This window comes from Argopecten irradians, chromosome 3 (genome assembly GCF_041381155.1).
Source record: "Argopecten irradians isolate NY chromosome 3, Ai_NY, whole genome shotgun sequence".
Taxonomy (NCBI): domain Eukaryota; kingdom Metazoa; phylum Mollusca; class Bivalvia; order Pectinida; family Pectinidae; genus Argopecten; species Argopecten irradians.
In genome coordinates, this window is record NC_091136.1 from 30,342,787 (window position 1) to 30,365,693 (window position 22,907).

At 42.4% G+C, this 22,907-nt stretch overlaps 2 protein-coding genes across 5 annotated transcripts in view; one reads left to right on the forward strand and one right to left on the reverse strand.

Moving 5' to 3' along the window:
- Positions 1-380: 380 nt before the first annotated feature.
- LOC138318164 (uncharacterized) overlaps positions 381-22,907 on the forward strand; it is a 29,685-nt gene continuing 7,158 nt past the window's right edge. For 2 of the 4 annotated variants that reach the window (XR_011207841.1, XM_069260315.1), the window contains exons 1-10: positions 485-658; positions 8,902-10,810; positions 11,328-11,472; positions 13,992-14,104; positions 15,175-15,322; positions 16,181-16,614; positions 16,997-17,111; positions 17,483-17,758; positions 20,785-20,865; positions 22,297-22,449. Coding sequence is in view for 3 of the 4 variants with exons in the window: in XM_069260315.1 (XP_069116416.1) it covers positions 8,963-10,810; positions 11,328-11,472; positions 13,992-14,104; positions 15,175-15,322; positions 16,181-16,614; positions 16,997-17,111; positions 17,483-17,758; positions 20,785-20,865; positions 22,297-22,449 (3,313 nt within the window). In the remaining variant the exon portion in view is untranslated. The other 2 variants (XM_069260317.1, XM_069260316.1) reach the window with 2 other exon arrangements.
- Positions 8,152-8,934, reverse strand: LOC138319616 (hepatitis A virus cellular receptor 1-like). Its single transcript, XM_069262764.1, has 2 exons — positions 8,819-8,934; positions 8,152-8,731 (listed from the first exon to the last, which is right to left on the reverse strand). The coding sequence occupies exons 1-2, from the start codon at positions 8,932-8,934 to the stop codon at positions 8,152-8,154; spliced, it is 696 nt and encodes a 231-aa protein (XP_069118865.1).

Here is a 22,907-nt window from a genome sequence, read left to right on the forward strand (position 1 = left end):
GTAATTTGACAACCGAGTTATTGATTACGCTGTGACCACTGAATGACATTAGTATATACGAAACCCACACACGTGGACACGACCAGGTCAGATATATGTTAGCCGGGTAACTGTCCGTTGTCAAGGTGATATCATTGTCGAGTAACTTCAACACACATCTGACAGAGTAACATCTAGATTCGATTGAATCGTCTTATGTACATGTATGGACTTACGTACCCGAGTACTCGTGATGTATGAGTTCCATATATATCTACACACATGTACGTTAATTACAGATCAGTTATAAATAGCCGTTCTGTTAATAATCAAAGCCATCAGTACTGCCCTTCGTGTTAAATGTGGTAGCAGTGGCCACACCCGATATTGTATCGCTATTGTCGACAAAACAATATTATAAAATTATAATACTCTATGACGCGTGACCCAGTTCCTCGCTGGCTAGGCCTACCTTGACCTTGCACTTCTGACTTGTATGGTAAGTATCTCCAGATAATATAAGCCAGGCATTCATACCTAGGCTGTTGTTATCATTACTAGAACTCAGCGGACAGAATATACTGCAGGATTTGTGCTCTAGTAATGTAATCACACACGACGAAGGTGTAACGAAGGAGAGAGGAAGGCAAATTACGATGTATTTTGAGCAAACAATCAGGTGAGCACTTGGACAGGTGTACGTGTGTGTATATTAGTTACCACACACACACGGGTATTACAATGCCTTGAGTTCATTGTCATAAGATATAAACAACTGCGTCCATTATCGCGGCCACATATTACATATTACGGTAACATCAGGTAGGTCACCGATAAACACAAATTGAAGGATTCCGTCTGACTGACCGACAGCTGATCAGCGATTGTGGGGTTTATTCCAATGGCCTTCCATTTTTACAGGGCGACCTAATTCTTAACTCTTAACACGTACGCCACACGTTAACTCGATGATGCTGTTTTGTTATTACATAGGGCTTTATGTATGTAATCTTGATTATGTATATAATGATACATTTAAATGAATTTGACTAGATTATATATTCCAACCGACATGTTACAGATATATTTGTGTAAATGTACATGTATATATATATTCTGCCACTAGAAATAATGTTCGCCAGAAACCCGGATATATACATGTAAATGGAGTGTATACATGTAACAGTGTACGTTCTGACCGTGTTTTGTTATCACAAAATGTGTCCTACATGTGGGTATTTAATATTTGTGATGTAAGAATTACAAGTAAGAGTAGGGTTATTTAGCTTATTGTTATATCAGATAGATGGTTATATTTAGATCAGGTATATGGGAGGTAAAACATAGTTGGAGTTAGGTGATTAGGGAGAACATGCCTTAGATCAGGTATAGGAGGTAGGGGACAGGTGGGGGTAGGTGATCAGGGAGGACATGCCTTAGATCAGGTATGGGAGGAAGGGTACAGGTGGGGGTAGGTGATCAGGGAGGACATGCCTTAGATTAGGTATGGGAGGTAGGGGACAGGTGGGGGTAGGTGATCAGGGAGGACATGCCTTAGATCAGGTATGGGAGGTAGGGTACAGGTGGGGGTAGGTGATCAGGGAGGACATGCCTTAGATCAGGTATGGGAGGAAGGGGACAGGTGGGGGTAGGTGATCAGGGAGGACATGCCTTAGATCAGGTATGGGAGGTAGGGTACAGGTGGGGGTAGGTGATCAGGGAGGACATGCCTTAGATCAGGTATGGGAGGTAGGGTACAGGTGGGGGTAGGTGATCAGGGAGGACATGCCTTAGATCAGGTATGGGAGGTAGGGTACAGGTGGGGGTAGGTGATCAGGGAGGACATGCCTTAGATCAGGTATGGGAGGTAGGGTACAGGTGGGGGTAGGTGATCAGGGAGGACATGCCTTAGATCAGGTATGGGAGGAAGGGGACAGGTGGGGGTAGGTGATCAGGGAGGACATGCCTTAGATCAGGTATGGGAGGTAGGGGACAGGTGGGGGTAGGTGATCAGGGAGGACATGCCTTAGATCAGGTATGGGAGGTAGGGTACAGGTGGGGGTAGGTGATCAGGGAGGACATGCCTTAGATCAGGTATGGGAGGTAGGGGACAGGTGGGGGTAGGTGATCAGGGAGGACATGCCTTAGATCAGGTATGGGAGGTAGGGGACAGGTGGGGGTAGGTGATCAGGGAGGACATGCCTTAGATCAGGTATGGGAGGTAGGGGACAGGTGGGGGTAGGTGATCAGGGAGGACATGCCTTAGATCAGGTATGGGAGGTAGGGGACAGGTGGGGGTAGGTGATCAGGGAGGACATGCCTTAGATCAGGTATGGGAGGTAGGGGACAGGTGGGGGTAGGTGATCAGGGAGGACATGCCTTAGATCAGGTATGGGAGGTAGGGTACAGGTGGGGGTAGGTGATCAGGGAGGACATGCCTTAGATCAGGTATGGGAGGTAGGGTACAGGTGGGGGTAGGTGATCAGGGAGGACATGCCTGATAGGATGGGGAGGGGACAGGTGGGGGTAGGTGATCAGGGAGGACATGCCTTAGATCAGGTATGGGAGGTAGGGGTACAGGTGGGGGTAGGTGATCAGGGAGGACATGCCTTAGATCAGGTATGGGAGGTAGGGTACAGGTGGGGGTAGGTGATCAGGGAGGACATGCCTTAGATCAGGTATGGGAGGTAGGGGACAGGTGGGGGGTAGGTGATCAGGGAGGACATGCCTTAGATCAGGTATGGGAGGTAGGGTACAGGTGGGGGTAGGTGATCAGGGAGGACATGCCTTAGATCAGGTATGGGAGGTAGGGTACAGGTGGGGGTAGGTGATCAGGGAGGACATGCCTTAGATCAGGTATGGGAGGAAGGGGACAGGTGGGGGTAGGTGATCAGGGAGGACATGCCTTAGATCAGGTATGGGAGGTAGGGTACACAGGTGGGGGTAGGTGATCAGGGAGGACATGCCTTAGATCAGGTATGGGAGGTAGGGTACAGGTGGGGGTAGGTGATCAGGGAGGACATGCCTTAGATCAGGTATGGGAGGAAGGGGACAGGTGGGGGTAGGTGATCAGGGAGGACATGCCTTAGATCAGGTATGGGAGGTAGGGTACAGGTGGGGGTAGGTGATCAGGGAGGACATGCCTTAGATCAGGTATGGGAGGTAGGGTACAGGTGGGGGTAGGTGATCAGGGAGGACATGCCTTAGATCAGGTATGGGAGGTAGGGTACAGGTGGGGGTAGGTGATCAGGGAGGACATGCCTTAGATCAGGTATGGGAGGTAGGGGACAGGTGGGGGTAGGTGATCAGGGAGGACATGCCTTAGATCAGGTATGGGAGGTAGGGTACAGGTGTGGGGGTAGGTGATCAGGGAGGACATGCCTTAGATCAGGTATGGGAGGTAGGGGACAGGTGGGGGTAGGTGATCAGGGAGGACATGCCTTAGATCAGGTATGGGAGGTAGGGTACAGGTGGGGGTAGGTGATCAGGGAGGACATGCCTTAGATCAGGTATGGGAGGTAGGGTACAGGTGGGGGTAGGTGATCAGGGAGGACATGCCTTAGATCAGGTATGGGAGGTAGGGTACAGGTGGGGGTAGGTGATCAGGGAGGACATGCCTTAGATCAGGTATGGGAGGTAGGGTACAGGTGGGGGTAGGTGATCAGGGAGGACATGCCTTAGATCAGGTATGGGAGGTAGGGTACAGGTGGGGGTAGGTGATCAGGGAGGACATGCCTTAGATCAGGTATGGGAGGTAGGGTACAGGTGGGGGTAGGTGATCAGGGAGGACATGCCTTAGATCAGGTATGGGAGGTAGGGTACAGGTGGGGGTAGGTGATCAGGGAGGACATGCCTTAGATCAGGTATGGGAGGTAGGGTACAGGTGGGGGTAGGTGATCAGGGAGGACATGCCTTAGATCAGGTATGGGAGGTAGGGGACAGGTGGGGGTAGGTGATCAGGGAGGACATGCCTTAGATCAGGTATGGGAGGTAGGGGACAGGTGGGGGTAGGTGATCAGGGAGGACATGCCTTAGATCAGGTATGGGAGGTAGGGTACAGGTGGGGGTAGGTGATCAGGGAGGACATGCCTTAGATCAGGTATGGGAGGAAGGGGACAGGTGGGGGGAAGGTGATCAGGGAGGACATGCCTTAGATCAGGTATGGGAGGTAGGGGACAGGTGGGGGTAGGTGATCAGGGAGGACATGCCTTAGATCAGGTATGGGAGGAAGGGGACAGGTGGGGGTAGGTGATCAGGGAGGACATGCCTTAGATCAGGTATGGGAGGTAGGGTACAGGTGGGGGGGAAGGTGATCAGGGAGGACATGCCTTAGATCAGGTATGGGAGGTAGGGTACAGGTGGGGGTAGGTGATCAGGGAGGACATGCCTTAGATCAGGTATGGGAGGTAGGGGACAGGTGGGGGTAGGTGATCAGGGAGGACATGCCTTAGATCAGGTATGGGAGGTAGGGTACAGGTGGGGGTAGGTGATCAGGGAGGACATGCCTTAGATCAGGTATGGGAGGTAGGGTACAGGTGGGGGTAGGTGATCAGGGAGGACATGCCTTAGATCAGGTATGGGAGGTAGGGTACAGGTGGGGGTAGGTGATCAGGGAGGACATGCCTTAGATCAGGTATGGGAGGTAGGGGACAGGTGGGGGTAGGTGATCAGGGAGGACATGCCTTAGATCAGGTATGGGAGGAAGGGTACAGGTGGGGGGTAGGTGATCAGGGAGGACATGCCTTAGATCAGGTATGGGAGGTAGGGTACAGGTGGGGGTAGGTGATCAGGGAGGACATGCCTTAGATCAGGTATGGGAGGTAGGGTACAGGTGGGGGAAGGTGTGATCAGGGAGGACATGCCTTAGATCAGGTATGGGAGGTAGGGTACAGGTGGGGGTAGGTGATCAGGGAGGACATGCCTTAGATCAGGTATGGGAGGTAGGGTACAGGTGGGGGGTAGGTGATCAGGGAGGACATGCCTTAGATCAGGTATGGGAGGTGGGTACAGGTGGGGGAGTGATCAGGGAGGACATGCCTTAGATCAGGTATGGGAGGTAGGGTACAGGTGGGGGTAGGTGATCAGGGAGGACATGCCTTAGATCAGGTATGGGAGGTAGGGGACAGGTGGGGGTAGGTGATCAGGGAGGACATGCCTTAGATCAGGTATGGGAGGTAGGGTACAGGTGGGGGTAGGTGATCAGGGAGGACATGCCTTAGATCAGGTATGGGAGGTAGGGTACAGGGGTGGGGGTAGGTGATCAGGGAGGACATGCCTTAGATCAGGTATGGGAGGTAGGGTACAGGGGGGGGTAGGTGATCAGGGAGGACATGCCTTAGATCAGGTATGGGAGGTAGGGTACAGTGGGTGGGGGGGGGGGGGGTAGGTGATCAGGGAGGACATGCCTTAGATCAGGTATGGGAGGTAGGGTACAGGTGGGGGTAGGTGATCAGGGAGGACATGCCTTAGATCAGGTATGGGAGGTAGGGTACAGGTGGGGGTAGGTGATCAGGGAGGACATGCCTTAGATCAGGTATGGGAGGTAGGGTACAGGTGGGGGGGTAGGTGATCAGGGAGGACATGCCTTAGATCAGGTATGGGAGGTAGGGTACAGGTGGGGGGTAGGTGATCAGGGAGGACATGCCTTAGATTAGGTATGGGAGGTAGGGTACAGGTGGGGGTAGGTGATCAGGGAGGACATGCCTTAGATCAGGTATGGGAGGTAGGGTACAGGTGGGGGTAGGTGATCAGGGAGGACATGCCTTAGATCAGGTATGGGAGGTAGGGTACAGGTGGGGGTAGGTGATCAGGGAGGACATGCCTTAGATCAGGTATGGGAGGAAGGGGACAGGTGGGGGTAGGTGATCAGGGAGGACATGCCTTAGATCAGGTATGGGAGGTAGGGTACAGGTGGGGGTAGGTGATCAGGGAGGACATGCCTTAGATCAGGTATGGGAGGTAGGGTACAGGTGGGGGTAGGTGATCAGGGAGGACATGCCTTAGATCAGGTATGGGAGGTAGGGTACAGGTGGGGGTAGGTGATCAGGGAGGACATGCCTTAGATCAGGTATGGGAGGTAGGGTACAGGTGGGGGGTAGGTGATCAGGGAGGACATGCCTTAGATCAGGTATGGGAGGTAGGGTACAGGGGGGGGGTAGGTGATCAGGGAGGACATGCCTTAGATTAGGGTATGGGAGGTAGGGGACAGGTGGGGGTAGGTGATCAGGGAGGACATGCCTTAGATCAGGTATGGGAGGAAGGGGACAGGTGGGGGAAGGTGATCAGGGAGGACATGCCTTAGATCAGGTATGGGAGGTAGGGTACAGGTGGGGGTAGGTGATCAGGGAGGACATGCCTTAGATCAGGTATGGGAGGAAGGGGACAGGTGGGGGTAGGTGATCAGGGAGGACATGCCTTAGATCAGGTATGGGAGGTAGGGTACAGGTGGGGGTAGGTGATCAGGGAGGACATGCCTTAGATCAGGTATGGGAGGTAGGGTACAGGTGGGGGGAAGGTGATCAGGGAGGACATGCCTTAGATCAGGTATGGGAGGTAGGGTACAGGTGTGGGGGGTAGGTGATCAGGGAGGACATGCCTTAGATCAGGTATGGGAGGTAGGGGACAGGTGGGGGTAGGTGATCAGGGAGGACATGCCTTAGATCAGGTATGGGAGGTAGGGTACAGGTGGGGGTAGGTGATCAGGGAGGACATGCCTTAGATCAGGTATGGGAGGTAGGGTACAGGTGGGGGTAGGTGATCAGGGAGGACATGCCTTAGATCAGGTATGGGAGGTAGGGTACAGGTGGGGGTAGGTGATCAGGGAGGACATGCCTTAGATCAGGTATGGGAGGTAGGGTACAGGTGGGGGTAGGTGATCAGGGAGGACATGCCTTAGATCAGGTATGGGAGGTAGGGTACAGGTGGGGGGTAGGTGATCAGGGAGGACATGCCTTAGATCAGGTATGGGAGGTAGGGTACAGGTGGGGGAAGGTGATCAGGGAGGACATGCCTTAGATCAGGTATGGGAGGTAGGGTACAGGTGGGGGGGGTAGGTGATCAGGGAGGACATGCCTTAGATCAGGTATGGGAGGTAGGGTACAGGTGGGGGTAGGTGATCAGGGAGGACATGCCTTAGATCAGGTATGGGAGGTAGGGTACAGGTGGGGGTAGGTGATCAGGGAGGACATGCCTTAGATCAGGTATGGGAGGTAGGGTACAGGTGGGGGTAGGTGATCAGGGAGGACATGCCTTAGATCAGGTATGGGAGGTAGGGTACAGGTGGGGGGTAGGTGATCAGGGAGGACATGCCTTAGATCAGGTATGGGAGGTAGGGTACAGGTGGGGGTAGGTGATCAGGGAGGACATGCCTTAGATCAGGTATGGGAGGTAGGGGGACAGGTGGGGGTAGGTGATCAGGGAGGACATGCCTTAGATCAGGTATGGGAGGTAGGGGTACAGGTGGGGGTAGGTGATCAGGGAGGACATGCCTTAGATCAGGTATGGGGGAGGTAGGGGACATGGGGATGGGGTAGGTGATCAGGGAGGACATGCCTTAGATCAGGTATGGGAGGAAGGGACAGGTGGGGGTAGGTGATCAGGGAGGACATGCCTTAGATCAGGTATGGGAGGTAGGGGACAGGTGGGGGTAGGTGATCAGGGAGGACATGCCTTAGATCAGGTATGGGAGGTAGGGGACAGGTGGGGGTAGGTGATCAGGGAGGACATGCCTTAGATCAGGTATGGGAGGTAGGGTACAGGTGGGGGTAGGTGATCAGGGAGGACATGCCTTAGATCAGGTATGGGAGGATAGGGGACAGGTGGGGGTAGGTGATCAGGGAGGACATGCCTTAGATCAGGTATGGGGGAAGGGGGGGACAGGTGGGGGTGGTAGGGGAGAATGCTTAGATCAGGTATGGGGGAGGGGAGGGGTAGGGTTAATCAGGGATGAGTAGGGAGGGATGGTTATCTCAATCAGGGATGGAGGAGATGGTTTCTCAATCAGGGATAGGGTAGGGGGGGGATGGTTATCTCAATCAGGGATGGGGTAGGGGAGGGGGGGATGGTTATCTCAATCAGGGATGGGGTAGGGGAGGGGATGGTTATCTCAATCTGAGGATGGGGTAGGGGAGGAGATGGTTGTCTCAATCAGGGATGAGGTAGGGGAGGTGATGGTTATGTCTCAATCAGGGATGGGGTAGGGGGAGGGGAGGGGATGGTTATCTCAATCGGGGATGGAGTAGGGGAGGAGATAGTTGTCTCAATCAGGGATAGGGTAGGGGAGGGGATGGCTGTCTCAATCAGGGATGAGGTAGTTGAGGGGATGGTTATCTCAATCAGGGATAGAGCAGGGGAGGAGATAGTTGTCTCAATCAGGAATGGGGTAGGGGAGGAGATGGCTGTCTCAATCAGGGATGGGGTAAGGGAGGAGATGGTTGTCTCAATCAGGGATGAGGTAGTTGAGGGGATGGTTGTCTCAATCAGGGATGGGGTAGGGGAGGAGATGGTTGTCTCAATCAGGGATGGGGTAGGGGAGGAGATGGTTGTCTCAATCAGGGATGAGGTAGTTGAGGGGATGGTTATCTCAATCAGAGATGGGGTAGGGGATGAGATGGTTGTCTCAATCAAGGATGGGGTAGGGGAGGAGATCGTTGTCTCAATCAGGGATGGGGTAGTTGAGGGGATGGTTGTCTCAATCAGGGATGGAGGCAGGGGACTTGTGTCTTTATCAGGGATGGGGGCATGGGCTAGTTGTCTTAATCAGGAGTGGGGTTGCAATTGATAGAATGTTAAGGACACATAGCTTCTTAAAGGCCCAATATGTTTCTAAAACAGATTTAACCTCCCTTCAAGTTTAGAGTAGAACTTTAAAGCATGAATATTCTTATAAGTCTGATAACTACTGGTATTTGTTTTCTTTTCCAGGTTTTTGGATTCAGTTTTGTGATTGGCAGTCATCTTGTGTTTTTAAAAATACGATGTATGAATGCTTTATCAGAAGATGAACTTGTCTGGGCAAGCAATTTACGCCCCCAAAAAGGTGTTTTTATCCAAAAATTTAAGTGATAGTCCACAAGCTCCAGAAGAGAAAGAAAAACTCAAACAACCTGTTAATAATCAACCTGAAATCGACAACATGTTTGAAATACAGTCACGTGAGTTCTTGCCACTGTTCGGGCAGTCTAGCACTACCCCAAAGTCATATTGTGCTCCTAGCATGGATAACTCTCAGTTTATTGTTAATGACAGTAATGCACACTACAATTTTCCATATATGGATAAAGACCTTGACCAGCAGCTGACCAGTTATCTACCTGCACCTTCTAGTGCCTACCCTAGCCAACTGTTGCCGGCAATCAGTTCAAATAGTTTTCTATCGCCAACAAGCATTTTTCAAAACCAACATTCCTTTAGTAATAGTTCCAGCAACACTGGTTCTTCTTCCTATGCAAAATATTCAAAGGACTCCACCAGGACGATGGTGTCGGCGACTGCTAGCCAGGTTTCCATGATCATGAACCAAATGAATTCAGTAGGTGAGGAAAACAGATTGAATCCTGTACCAGTGCCTTCCATCAGTTCTAGCCAAGCTTTCTCAATGAATTCTTCCCTTTCATCCTTTGTAAATACTGTCCAATCATCATCTGTCATATCCAGCCAATCAGCTTCAGTAAATACTTGCCAACTTTATACCATGAGTACAGGCCAAACATCTTCTCTAACTGATCAAGTGCCTTCTGGGGTAAATGTCAGCCACGTTTTCTCAGGGAACTCAAGCCAAACTGTGTCTTTGAGTAATGTACAAGTGTCTTCGGCAAATGGCCACCAAACAACTTCAGAAAACTGTACAAGTTGTTATGGACAGTATGCATCACTGGATCCTTACGACCCAATGGAATCAAACAATTCTTTGTCTGGAAGTGGTATTGTTGCTATGGAAACTGAAATGACAGAAAGCATTAAACAACTTGATATGTTCAAAGATTCGAAACATCTTGAGCAGCATTTAGTTAATAGCTCTTCAAGTAGTCAGACATCTCTAACCACAACAAGTAGTGTTGGCCAGTGTGACTCAACTCAAAGTCCTTTAGGAATGATCAACTCACCAGAGAGTTGGTCATTCTCGCCACTAGTGCCATTCAACATGACACATGATGGTTCTTTTGATGAAGGTGGCAGTCCATTCATGCCGGAAATGACCAGCGACTCCACTCTTGACCTGTTTAACAACCGAGTAAAAACTCCAGTATCACTGGACCAATCCATGCCTTTGGATGAGCACTTAGATAGCACACTTGATAAAACTAAACCTAGTAACATAACATTTGCTCAAAGGTATGGAATCAACATTAAATCCAAACTTAAAAAAATGGCTCCGCAGTCCTTACGTAGAGTCAGTCTGGCAGACATTGAAGAGTTCTCAACAAAATGTAAGGAAGGAAAGCGAAAATCAGTTGTTGATAGTCCAGATAGCTCATTGCTTGGACCCCTACAACCAAAGAAGCCATCTAACTGTCCAGTAGATGAGAAAAGTTCGGCAAATTTCTCCTCTGTGATATCCTCGTCCCAGGTAACCTCTACCAATATAAACCATGACCTGTCTCCAGAAATGTCCTATCAGAATAAAATGGAATTGTTCCCCACCAGTTCATCTGATGTTTCAGCTGTGGCCCCTAAAATATATAAAACAGAGGATGAGGAAAGAAGCAAAATAAGCAGTACAAGAAATTCTATTGACTTTGCACGAGTGCAGAACTCTGAAGAGTTCTGTCAAGTCTGTGGGGACAAGGCTGCCGGGTTCTACTGTGGAGCCTTTATCTGTGAGGCTTGTAAGGTATGTATATCTACTCCAGCCATCTTTGATAATCCAAGGGATATAGTTCATGATGGGGGTCCAGGTGCCTTGATATTCATCCACAAACCTTTTCCTCCTTAGTTGGAAGCGTAACTAATTCACACCCAAAGATACATTTAGGCTTTTCTAAATCAAAAACTGGATTCAACCATTATGAAATTTCAGGAGTGAATGAGTTAAAATGATCATTCTGTCTGTGAATCTTTGACTGGTACTCTGGCTTTCCTTTATTGCAATAGCATGGGCATGCTCTTTATGAACAAGTCTTTCAAATAGATTTCTTTATATCATTTCTTCCCTCTAGATAAACAATTTGTAAATGTTCAAAGCTAACTAGACCTGATTAATTTATGGATATAACCCAAAAACTGTATTACAGGTATATATGAAATGTTGGAGCGTTTGAAGTGTCTAGCATGTGTCCAATATTAACACAAAAATGGGATGAGTTTTAATAAACGATTGAAGTTAATTGTCTTTGATATTCCCATTTCAGAAATTCTTCATGAGGGCCAGTAAGTTGGAGAAGATCAAGTATGTGTGTCTACGAGTACAGAAGTGTGTTATCACCAAGGAGAGCCGAGTCCAGTGTCAGTACTGTCGATTCCAGAAATGTCTCAGCCTCAACATGTACTGTCCAGGTAATTATACACAGAAATATCTTAGCTTCTGATTAATGTGCTGGTGAAGTTTCTTGGTCTTGGTCTTAAAGATGCTCCGTCGCCGACAGAGCATAAATGATACCCATTCAGCAGGTACAATATACTCACTTTACTCATACTCGAGCCAATGTTACATTCTACTAGCAAGGGTCAGAGTTTGGCATATAAGACGTCCGACCACAGTGTGTAATAAAGGACAGCAAGCATGTTTGGAAATCTCGCACACATTAATTTCATCACAGTGGTTTATTCTGGTATATCACAGTAAAACCAACTAATCTCACTTTCATTACAACTGGTTTGTTTCCGATATATGTGTAAATTTTAATGTACTGTTAGACTGAATTGTCCCTTTAATCTTTCAATATACTGTCCAGGAAGGGTTTCCAGTAATGTCACCACATGTTCTGTCTAGACACGGGGTTTTGTTTATCATTAGCACCGAGATACCTCTATATATGTGTAATACTAAAATAGAACAGAGCACATAATATAGATAATTGTAAGCATTGTCTCTGCTAGGAAATTATCAGGATCTCTGACCAAGTGCACAACTGCCCAAGGTATATAGAAAATCACTCTAGCCATAAGGTATATTTTACTGGCTAGTCTATACTGGTGACCTAGAATTATACATATACCGGTAATGTGTTGATCTTTAAATGTACTGCCTTGTCACCATGTTTTACTGTATTTTTGAACATATGGTGCGCAGGTACATTTTTGGGGTCAGATTTAAATTAATTAAAAAATTTTTTTTATTTGAAATACTTGACAAAAACTACATAATAAACTCCAATGTAATCCACTAGTAGTCACAGTGATTAAAAACTTAAGGCAGACAAATTATTTATATAAAATACAAAATATGATATAAAATTCCTTTACTTGATATGTCCTTTTTAGGTCATCTGACCCAAAGGGTCAGGATGACCTATAGTCATCATGCACCGTCCGTCGTCGTCCGCCGTCCGCCGTCTGCCATCCGCCGTCCGCCGTGCGTAAACTTTTCATTCAAACAACTTCTTCTCAATAACCGTAAGGCCCAAAGTTTTCATATTTGGCCTGTAGCATACTGGGATGAGGGGCTATCAAAGTTGTGAAAATAAATGACATTGATCTACTTTCAAGGTCACAGGGGTCAAATAGGCTAAAATCTTTGAACGACTTCTTCTAACTAATCAAAAGGTCCAGGGTACTCATATTTGGCCTGTAGCATGCTGGGATGAAGGGCTACAAAAGTTGTGAAAATTAATGACCTTGACGTACTTTCAAGGTCACAGGGGTCAAATTGGCTAAAAGCGTTGAACGACTTCTTCTAACAAACCAAATGGTCCAGGGTACTCATATTTGGCCTGTAGCATGCTTGGATGAAAGGCTACAAAAGTTGTGAAAATTAATGATCTTGACGTACTGTCAAGGTCACCGGGGGTCAAAAAGGCTAAAATCTTTGAACGACTTCTTCTAACTAACCAAAAGGTCCAGGGTACTCATATTTGGCCTGTAGCATGCTGGGATGAAGGGCTACCAAAGTTGTGAAAATTAATGACCTTGACGTACTTTCAAGGTCATAGGAGTCAAAAAGATCTGGGTATTCATATTTAGTCAGTAGCATGCTGAGATAAAGGGCTATCAAAGTTGTGGAAATGAATGACCTTGACCTACTTTCAAGGTCACGAGAGTCAAATATTCCAAAATCTTGAATTTTGAACGTCTTCTCAAGTTCTACCAGTGTGATTAAGCTGAAACCTACATGAAATGATCCTGACATGGTCCCGACCAAGTGTCGTTATATTTTATGTCGATCCAAAATCCAAGATGGCTGCCACAGATGATCCAAGATGGCTGCCACAGATGCCATCTTGAAAACACATTTTGAACTTCTTCTCAAGTTCTATCAGTGCAATTTAACTGAAACTTGAAACATGAAATGCGGCTGATATTATCTTGTCAAAGCGTTGTTATATCTCTGGTTGATCCTAGATTGAAGATGGCTGTCATGACACCATATCTAATTATTTTCTTATACAGCTATTGCCAAGATAGTCAGATGACCGTTAAGGCCCTTGGGCCTCTTGTTAAAGTCAAATATATCTTCTTTTTATGGAAAATTCAGATTTGTTGATTATAAGAACTGGTATTACCATATTTGACCCAATATGCACCCTCATCCCTAATAGCACCCTGTTTTGAGGCCACAATTTCACTTACCTCAAATTAAATGCTAAATGAACGTACGGAAAATGTGTGGGTTTCTTTATTGATTTCCTTTGCAAATTGATCTATGGCTTACTTTTGGCAATACTTTTATGAAAAGCTAGTCCAAATTAAACTTTGTTTCTATTAAGCACCCCCTTATTTGTTCCAATATTTTAGGTGCCCTGGGTGTTTACTGGGTTGAATATGGTAAGTAATAAATGACTTCATTTAGATGTATGAGGACTTACCATTAGTGCAAAAGTTTAAGATTTAATTAAGAATGTCTGATCATTTTACAGGTACAGGTGACGGCAAGAAGAAGGATAAGAAGATTGGAGAGATCCCATGCCGTGTGTGTAGCGCTCCCTCCTCGGGCTTCCACTTCGGGGCCCTCACCTGTGAAGGGTGTAAGGTAATGTTGGATTATGTGTGCTATATCATGGTCTATAAACCCATATCTACTGAAGACTAGGGTTATGACAGTGGCTAGCTGTGAGTATGGTACCCAAAACCCTTACTGATACTCCGGCTTTCCTCCAACCCTAAACCTGATTTGTCCTTAAATGACATCTGTCCAATCAGGTGGGTTTTCTTTTGGCACTCTGGTTTCCTCCCACTAACATGCTTACATCTCGGTCAAGTTATATAATTTGTTTTGCAACTGAATGTAAAATAAATCAAGTTTATAATGAACAGCCATTGTCATTTTATGGTTGAACGTAATGTAGTAGCTGATAGCTACCTCATTGGGGGATTGTTGTATTACATTCACAGTAATATTGCAACATGTCTTGCTCAATGTGTAACTACATCACCACAGATCGGCCCCTTTCTCAGTTTCCCAAGAGTTATGAAACTCTTCAACCATGCATTTGAGATCATTACTAATACTCTAATCAACTAACCTGTTATTATAGTGTATAAATGAAATTGTACATACCGGTATATATACTGTTGTTACATCAATTCTAACACATACTGCACAAACATACAGTTAAGCATCAATATCTCAAAGTGGTGTATTGATTAATGGCTCGCCATTTTTATCTCGAGTAACTCTAAAACCTTGTTTAATTCAAATTTTGAGAACTATTTTGATGGTTTTGGCGCCATTTCCAACTAATTAAGCAAACTCACTAATGTCTAATACTTTTTCAGTTGGAACCACTGTCCCGCTGACTGCGAGATAACAGGGTTTGATTGGACAAATTTTAGTGTCAGTTTATTTCAGCATTGTTTTTAATAGATAATATATATAACTTTTCATTAAATCATCACTATGATAATTTTAATTTGTGTTTTTAAAAAAATTTGAACAAATTCATATGCTAAGCTATCAGTACACAAAAATATACAACCTATTGAGAATTAGACTTTCGTTCATATATATTTCATGTGACTGATAGTGCCAAATATTTTTAATTTGACAGCTTGAAAGATATGGTTGTTTCAGTTTGACAGTTTTACATTGTTTTGTTTTAGGGGTTCTTCAGGAGAATGGCAAAGGAGCGAGAATGCCAGAGATACAAGTGTTCTAAAAATGGGAAATGTGATGTGAACACAATCACACGGAACCTGTGTAAGGCCTGTCGCTATCGGAAGTGTCTCGAGTCGGGAATGTCAATCGAAGGTAATTATTACTACCTACAGTTTAGTTTAAATTACTTTGGTTTTACTCTTGGTTTGCATGATACCTGTACTGAAGTATTAATCAATTAATATAAAGTACTAATTAGTGTGATTCATTACCAGGTGAAGCAGCTATGTACCATGCAATCTGATTGGATGGAAATACATATCTAAAATAGATTGGAGTCAGTCACTCTTTAAATAAAGACTTTATCTGCAACAGATTTTTTTGTAAAAAAAATTTTCGTAGAATTGAAAGAGGACAAAATTACAGGCATTGGTCTTTATTCATTTCCTTATTATGCTTGTGGAGGCATTTGGAATAAGAATTCCACAAAAAGTGGTTCTATTGTTCAGTAACAACATCATTGATACTGATAATCGTAGAGGGTTAATGGGACACTTGGATAAATATAGTATTATTAAAAATAAGTTGTACTTTCATTATCCGGTGTATTTTATGGACCATAATGTATTATCTCATCCTAGGACCACAAACATTCTAGGGGTACCATTCATATTCACGAATATACTGCAGCCTCCCAAACATACAGAAATTCACTCATGCAACACATTGCATACAGGGGAGGCTGTCCTTAGCCCTTGGTGATTCAAATTGTTCACCCCTGAAAATCATAATGGACTGTCCTAGTCTTTGATTTAGAAAGAGTCTAAATATGTCTACAGGGGTAAATGAGGTAATATTGTGTCTAGAAAAAAAAAATGAAATATTCATATTGTTTTCTTCGGCTCTTACTGTGGACATTCAAAAATGAACTGACTATTCTTGATATGAAATATTCTTGCATTCACTTTGTAATTTCTTCAATGAATATTCATCAATGTTTCAATTTCATAGGAAGCAGAATTGGTCGCCAGCCAAATTCCATCAAGCATGCAATATCTATTGAGGCTGAAAAACAAGGGAAGAATTTTTATAAAGAGGAGATAGTTGATGAAAAAGTAGACATTAAGGATATGGACGCGTTAGTCAATACAGCAGTACCTGCTACAGCTGAGGAACTCGAAGAAATAACCATGGATATCCAACCAGAACAGCTAGACCTAACACATGGAGATATCAAAACTCAGCAGACTCCAGATATATGTGATAAAGATGTTACGCCTGCTCTGATTGGTCCAACAGAGATCAAACAGGAACCTCAGTCACCAATGGCTAAGTCTGTTTGTAGTCCCTCAACTTTTACAGACCATGAAAAGAATTTAGAAATTCTCAAAAAGTGTGCAGATTGTAACGAGGAGTTGGAACATTTTTTACCTGTAAATACAGATGTAAGTAGAAAGAAACCTAAATTGTAACTTTTCATTCAAGCTGTATCTTTGAATATCTGAGTGGGATTTTGATCTGACTATCTGGTAATCATTAAAAGAATATTGTTTAAAGATTATAATGTTTACTGACATAGCTATAGCAATATGTTGACATACAATTTATGTAAAATATGACATGTTGTACTTTTCAGCTATATTGCTAATGGACAAAAGATACATGCACTAAGATTGAACTCTTAGTTTCCTATTAAAACACAATCATGTTAACTGGATATAGAAAACTCTGATATGGTTAGCTATTTCAGTAATGAATTGGTAGTTGTTTTTCATTTGGTAGTTGTTTTTCTCGTGTATGTATTTATATATTTGTGTGTTTTTGCAGACTGAAGAAAATGAATTAAATAGCTATACAACTTCAAAGGATACATGGGTTGCTATGATGGCATCATTTGAACATACAGCCAGAACACTTATCAAATTCTCAAAGAAAGTCCCAGGTAATTTCTGTTACACTTCTACTTTGTAAATGACTATTTGTAACACAACATACTGTTCATACACCTTAAATAAACAAAACTTGATACTTGATACAAGTACTTGATATTTGGGTCATCTTGATAAGGTGATGTGCCACTGACCAAAATCAAGTCAATGCAACCTACATTTTAACATTTGACATACATTCAAGATGTAGCTTGTTTCTGGTTTTTTTCCTCTTTCATTAGGACTGGTACTTGATATAGGTGATAAAAATCAGCTATTGTAACTGATTTTGACCTTGACATACATTTAAGGAAAAGAATGTTTTAAACAATATTTAATAACTGTGGTGCTCTTGCCTTTTGATTATTAATCAATCACTTTTCAGGTTTCCGAGCCCTTTCATTGGACGACCAGATCAAGCTGATACAAGGTTCTATCTACCCCATCGTTGTCCTGAACTGTTCACGAAGTTTTGACATGGAAACACAACAGTATAGCTACTTCAACTTCACACCTCGTCAGAGAGAAACCATCCATTCATTCTTCCCAAGTCTCAGGATATTGTGTAGCCATTTTATACATACAGGAACAATGGGGAAACTATTGAACTTAAGTACGATGGAATACACTTTCCTGTCCATCCTTCTCCTACTGAATGCAGGTAAGCTACTGATTCTAAATCATGTCTATATATATTGCAGAGTAATATTGTTTGAGTAGTTGGCACAGCAAATTTAACCAATGTTTTAAGCAACATAAGTATTTCTTTATTACCTGGTAGTGTCTGCAATAATAGCCATTTATAAAGTTTAATAATTTGTTTAATACATAATGTAAAGCATATAAAGATTTCATTTGCAAAAAGCCTGCAATCAAAAGTTTAGATTTCTTCAGAAAGCAGCTTAAAAAATAATTAATATAATCTTAGCAACAACTTTGTTGAAAAAATGTCGCAAAATGCAGTCGGAATGACATTATCCTTGATATTAAGAACAATAGTATCAAAGATTTAGTCTTAATGTCTAATGTCTAATTAATAAATTGGATAACATTAAATGAAATGTCAGGAAGACCTATTGTCACCATGCATCGTCCATCGTTGTGCTCTGTGCACAAACTTTTCATTCAAACGACTTCTTCTCAATAACAAAAAGGGTTAGGGTACTGGAATTTAGCCTGTGGCATGCTGGGATGAAGGGCTACCAAGTTTGTTCAAATAAATTACATTAACCTTCATTCAAGGTCACAAGGGTCAAAAAGGCTAAAACATTTAAACGACGTCTTCTCAAGAACCAAGCGGCTCAGGGTACTCATATTGGGCCTGCGGCATGCTGGGATAAAGGGCTACCAAGTTTGTTCACATGAATGACCTTGACTTTCATTCAAGGTCACAGGGGTCAAATAGGCTAAAATATTTAAACAGCTTCTTGTAAATAACTAAGAGGCCTAGAGACTGGATGTTAGATATTAAGTATGGTGAGGATCAAGGGACCTTCATTCATGGTCTAATTCATCAAATATATCAGAACCTGAACTTCTTCTATTAAAAGAGTTCTTTGTATTGCCTTAATTGTTTACCACTACTATATTCTTTCATGTGTTGTATTGTGTCAATATTCAGATTACCATTAAGAACCATGGGCCCATATTGAGAAATAGGACATTAGAGAACAAAACTCATCATGTTTTACAAAGTATGGAACATTTCTCATTACATGTACCGGTATAATGTCCTATTGACATGCCAATGTCCTGAATGTTGTGACATCATTTTGACGTCAATGCTTTATAGCAGAATTATTCCTTTGTATTATTCATACCACTTTGGATTGCATATCTTCATATATCTTTTTATGTTGCTCATGCATGTCAAAAACTATAACACTTTGATGTGTATCATTAATTATGGACACCCTGTATATGTATATTCATATAATTTGGTCCTTATCAAATAATTACCAAGGGCATTGCTTGAGGTCACTATTTGTATTCTACTAGGGCGGTATAACACCATATGGACCGAAGTGAAGGAATCTTAAATTTTATATTATTAAGATTTGCTTTGGTCCATTTTGGGAGTGATTAGAAAGCAATATGGCTCAGAGGTGGCCATCTTGAGTTTGAAAATTAAAGTTTGTGATTACTTCTACATCTCAGAAATTACAAAATGAATCTTTCTCAAATCTTATTTGAAATTTCCTTTAATGCCTTAGTATTACATACAGCAATCTAAAAGCAATATTTTGACATGTGTAGTTTATTAGTGGTAATTCTCAAAAAATGATGAAGGCTCATCTTTCTCCCAGGCATTCTTACAATAAATATATTCTTTCGGCAAAAAGTACTTACTTATTTAAATGCAATTCATTTCGGAGTAAAAGGTAATTAAATGTGTCTAAAATTTGTATTTAAATGCAATTCATTCGAGAGTAAACTACCAAGCTCAAATGTTTTTAAAGAATATGGTACATTAAGTTGTCAGAAAGTGTTTTGTTTGAATCTGCCAGTCCAATCAGATTACATGAAGTGTGAAAAGTGATAATTACAACGACGTTCTGGTTTATGATCCATATTCTTAATCAATTGGTTATTGATCATTCATATATAATTCATGGAGTCATTCAGGCAGGCTTTTAGAGCTCCATTCAAACCTAGTCTCTATCCAGTAGCCTTTGTATGCTGGTAAATTTTAAGTATTGATTTCTTTTTCTCTAAAAGTTTTCTCTTTATTCAAATCCATTCAAATATATTGAAGTGGATATGCCGGTACATTTGTCCTGTATTTATTATAGCTGTTGTTTACCTTGGTATGGAGTTATTTAATCACACAGTTCACCTATACAAAACCTTGACTTTGTAGCCAGTCATTTGTTTATTTTGGCCAGTTTCTTGTCTTTCAGTGAATGGTGTCTTATTGTATTACTGTATTACCTATTCTCTTTACTTGTTCTCATCAAGGTGAAAGGTCAAATAAATTTGAATTGTTAGTCACTGTCGGCAATGCCATAACATTTAATGTCATTAAAGGTACTGTACATGTATTGTGGGTGTAGCTCACCTGGTCCAAAGGGGCGATGAGCTTGTGCCATAATGTGCAATGAGTCATCCGCCATCCCGGTCTGTCTGTCAACCAACCGGCTGTTGGTCAATATTAAATCACCACTGCACCCCCCCTCCTCCCCTGGAGCAGAACGTTTAGGGTCCAATAGGGAAATTAAAGATAAATCTTTAAAATCCTTGATGAAATACATACAGAACCTGTATTAAGAACATTAATTGACATAAGTAAACAATCCAGGTGAGAAATACAGGCCATCATCACCAGTAGATCATCAAATCACCTGTTACATTGATCTGTACAAAGATGATTTAGCCTTCACTTTATCTTTAGACCTGGCCCAAAGATATCGAAACAACCTTAAGTCTATACAGTCTTAAGCTTAGACATAGTCAAAGGACATTACAAAAAGTTGAGTCACTTTTAATTGGCTAAGCAAAAACTTAAGTCTAAGACTATTTCATGATTCTGGGGCCAAGAGACCAAAAATTCTAATTTCAAATATTCAAAGGTACACATTGATTGATTCTTGGCTTTTAAATCACACAAGAGAAAAGACATGTTTACATAATTAAATACCTTAACAAAGTATCTATAAAAGAGGATTTTCATTAATTCATTTTGTTCAGATGTTGATAACCTAAATGACCCTGAACGTGTTGGCACACTACAGATGGATGTCCTGTTTGCTCTACAGTACCATGAGGAAAGTAAGTATAGTATTGATTTATAGTGTTACATTATTTAGAGGTTATTATATGATAATTTTGATACGGCACCCTTTATCAGTCAGAGACTGCCATATCAGTCTAAGGGTTGTATGCCCAAGGGCTGATATCAGTTCAAGGGTTGATAAAGAGTGTAATATCAAAATTGTCATATCATAACCTTTTTATCACATGTTTTGAAAATAAAAAGTAATAATTCTAACAATTTGAAAAACGTTTATATGGGCTTAAGCAGACAAGATCCTAGTGAAAGCTAACTATGACTTAAAAAAAATCAACAATAATAAATTCTGGCAAAGCAGGTTCGTTTCATAACGGCCAGTTTTACAGTGGAACGAGAAAAAATTACGAGTATACTATATAATATAATTGAACCGTTCAATTTATTACTGTGCCTCTTCTTGTTGACAGAAGCATTCCATTTATTTTATTTGTATCCAAAATAGTTCCTTTTTGTATTATAAATTATATGAATGGCGATGGTCTTTTTCGGCTATATGGACAATACTCATTTGACTTAATCCTACTTTGAAGACAAAAGTTTCCCGTCAAATTATCATAGAACAAGACTATTTCTGACTTGTGTGATCTTTCTCAATAAACCTATTGGTTTATACAAGCTCTTTTGAAATTGAAAAATTTATCTGCTGTCCAGCTTACTGTCTGCACCAGAAACTGAATTGTAGTGGTAACACTAAAATCCGGAGTAAAAAACATGGATTTCATGATTTCAGCATCAGCTGATAACACATATCAGCCTGGCTTATCAAATTATGATGTTATAACTCGTTATCAGCCGGGATGCTGATATGGTAGTGCAGACACAGCTAGTATCACATGGTCAAAATTATCTAAGACAAAAGTAAAACTATCAATATTGATAGTTGATAGTTTGTGTACATTGCACCAAAGAAGTATTTCACAAGATGGACACCAGGACAATATTCAAAATAATGTGACCATGTATTTTCCTTTGACATAAGTTGAATATTAATGATTTATAATTACATGCGTGACCTAGTCACCTTGACCAATATTTATGACCTTTACAGCTAACTACAATGATAGTGTAATTTAAAAATGCTTATTTTCTTCATGTATGCAGCTTGACTTTGACCTATATTTGTGACCTTCATAGCTTACTACCCTAATAGTATTATTTGCCGGGTAATCCTACATTATTTTCTATGAAGAATGACCTTGACCTATATTTATGACCTTCACAGCGTAATACCCTAATACATGTAGAATTATCTACCGGGTAATACTGATTATGTACTATGAAGGATGATCTTGACTTATATATATGACCTTCACAACTAACTGCCCTGATTTTATTATATATCATATGTGATACTGATTAATGTATTTACTATGAAAGGTGGCCTTGACCTTTATTTATGACCTTTACAGCTAACTTCCCTGATGGTATGACACGGTTTGGGATGTTACTGGCAAGGCTAGCAGAACTTCACTTCATTCTAATGCAGCACAACTCTGCCATCACCATTATGCTGAAAAAGAACCCAGAGCTGACTCTACCGCAGATGTACAAGGAAATGTTTGGTAAGTTTATGATTATTCAATGAATATAGTAATTATTCTGTGGCAAAAATACAAGGAAATCAAGACTAACTGTAATGTACTATACACAGATAACATGGCATGTGTTACTTATGCTAAGCTCTGTGGTTTGTTGGTAATAAATACGATCGTTGTATCTTCAATGTGATTTTGTGCATGATTTGTATAAATTGTATTAAGTAAAATGAATCCAGTTAAAATTTGATTGATCATACAGTTAGCTTTATATCTATACGACATGAATCCATTAGAAGTTGCTCTATATATTTAGATATAATTTCCAGATGTTAATTGGCGAGTTCATTTCAATGATTGTTATCTTAAACATCAGGAAAATGTGTGAATACCAACATATTTTTAAATCTGCACAGATAGGTTGTATTTTAATAGTTAGAGTGAGTTCATAGGATTCAGTAATTGTATGAAACCTAACAACTATC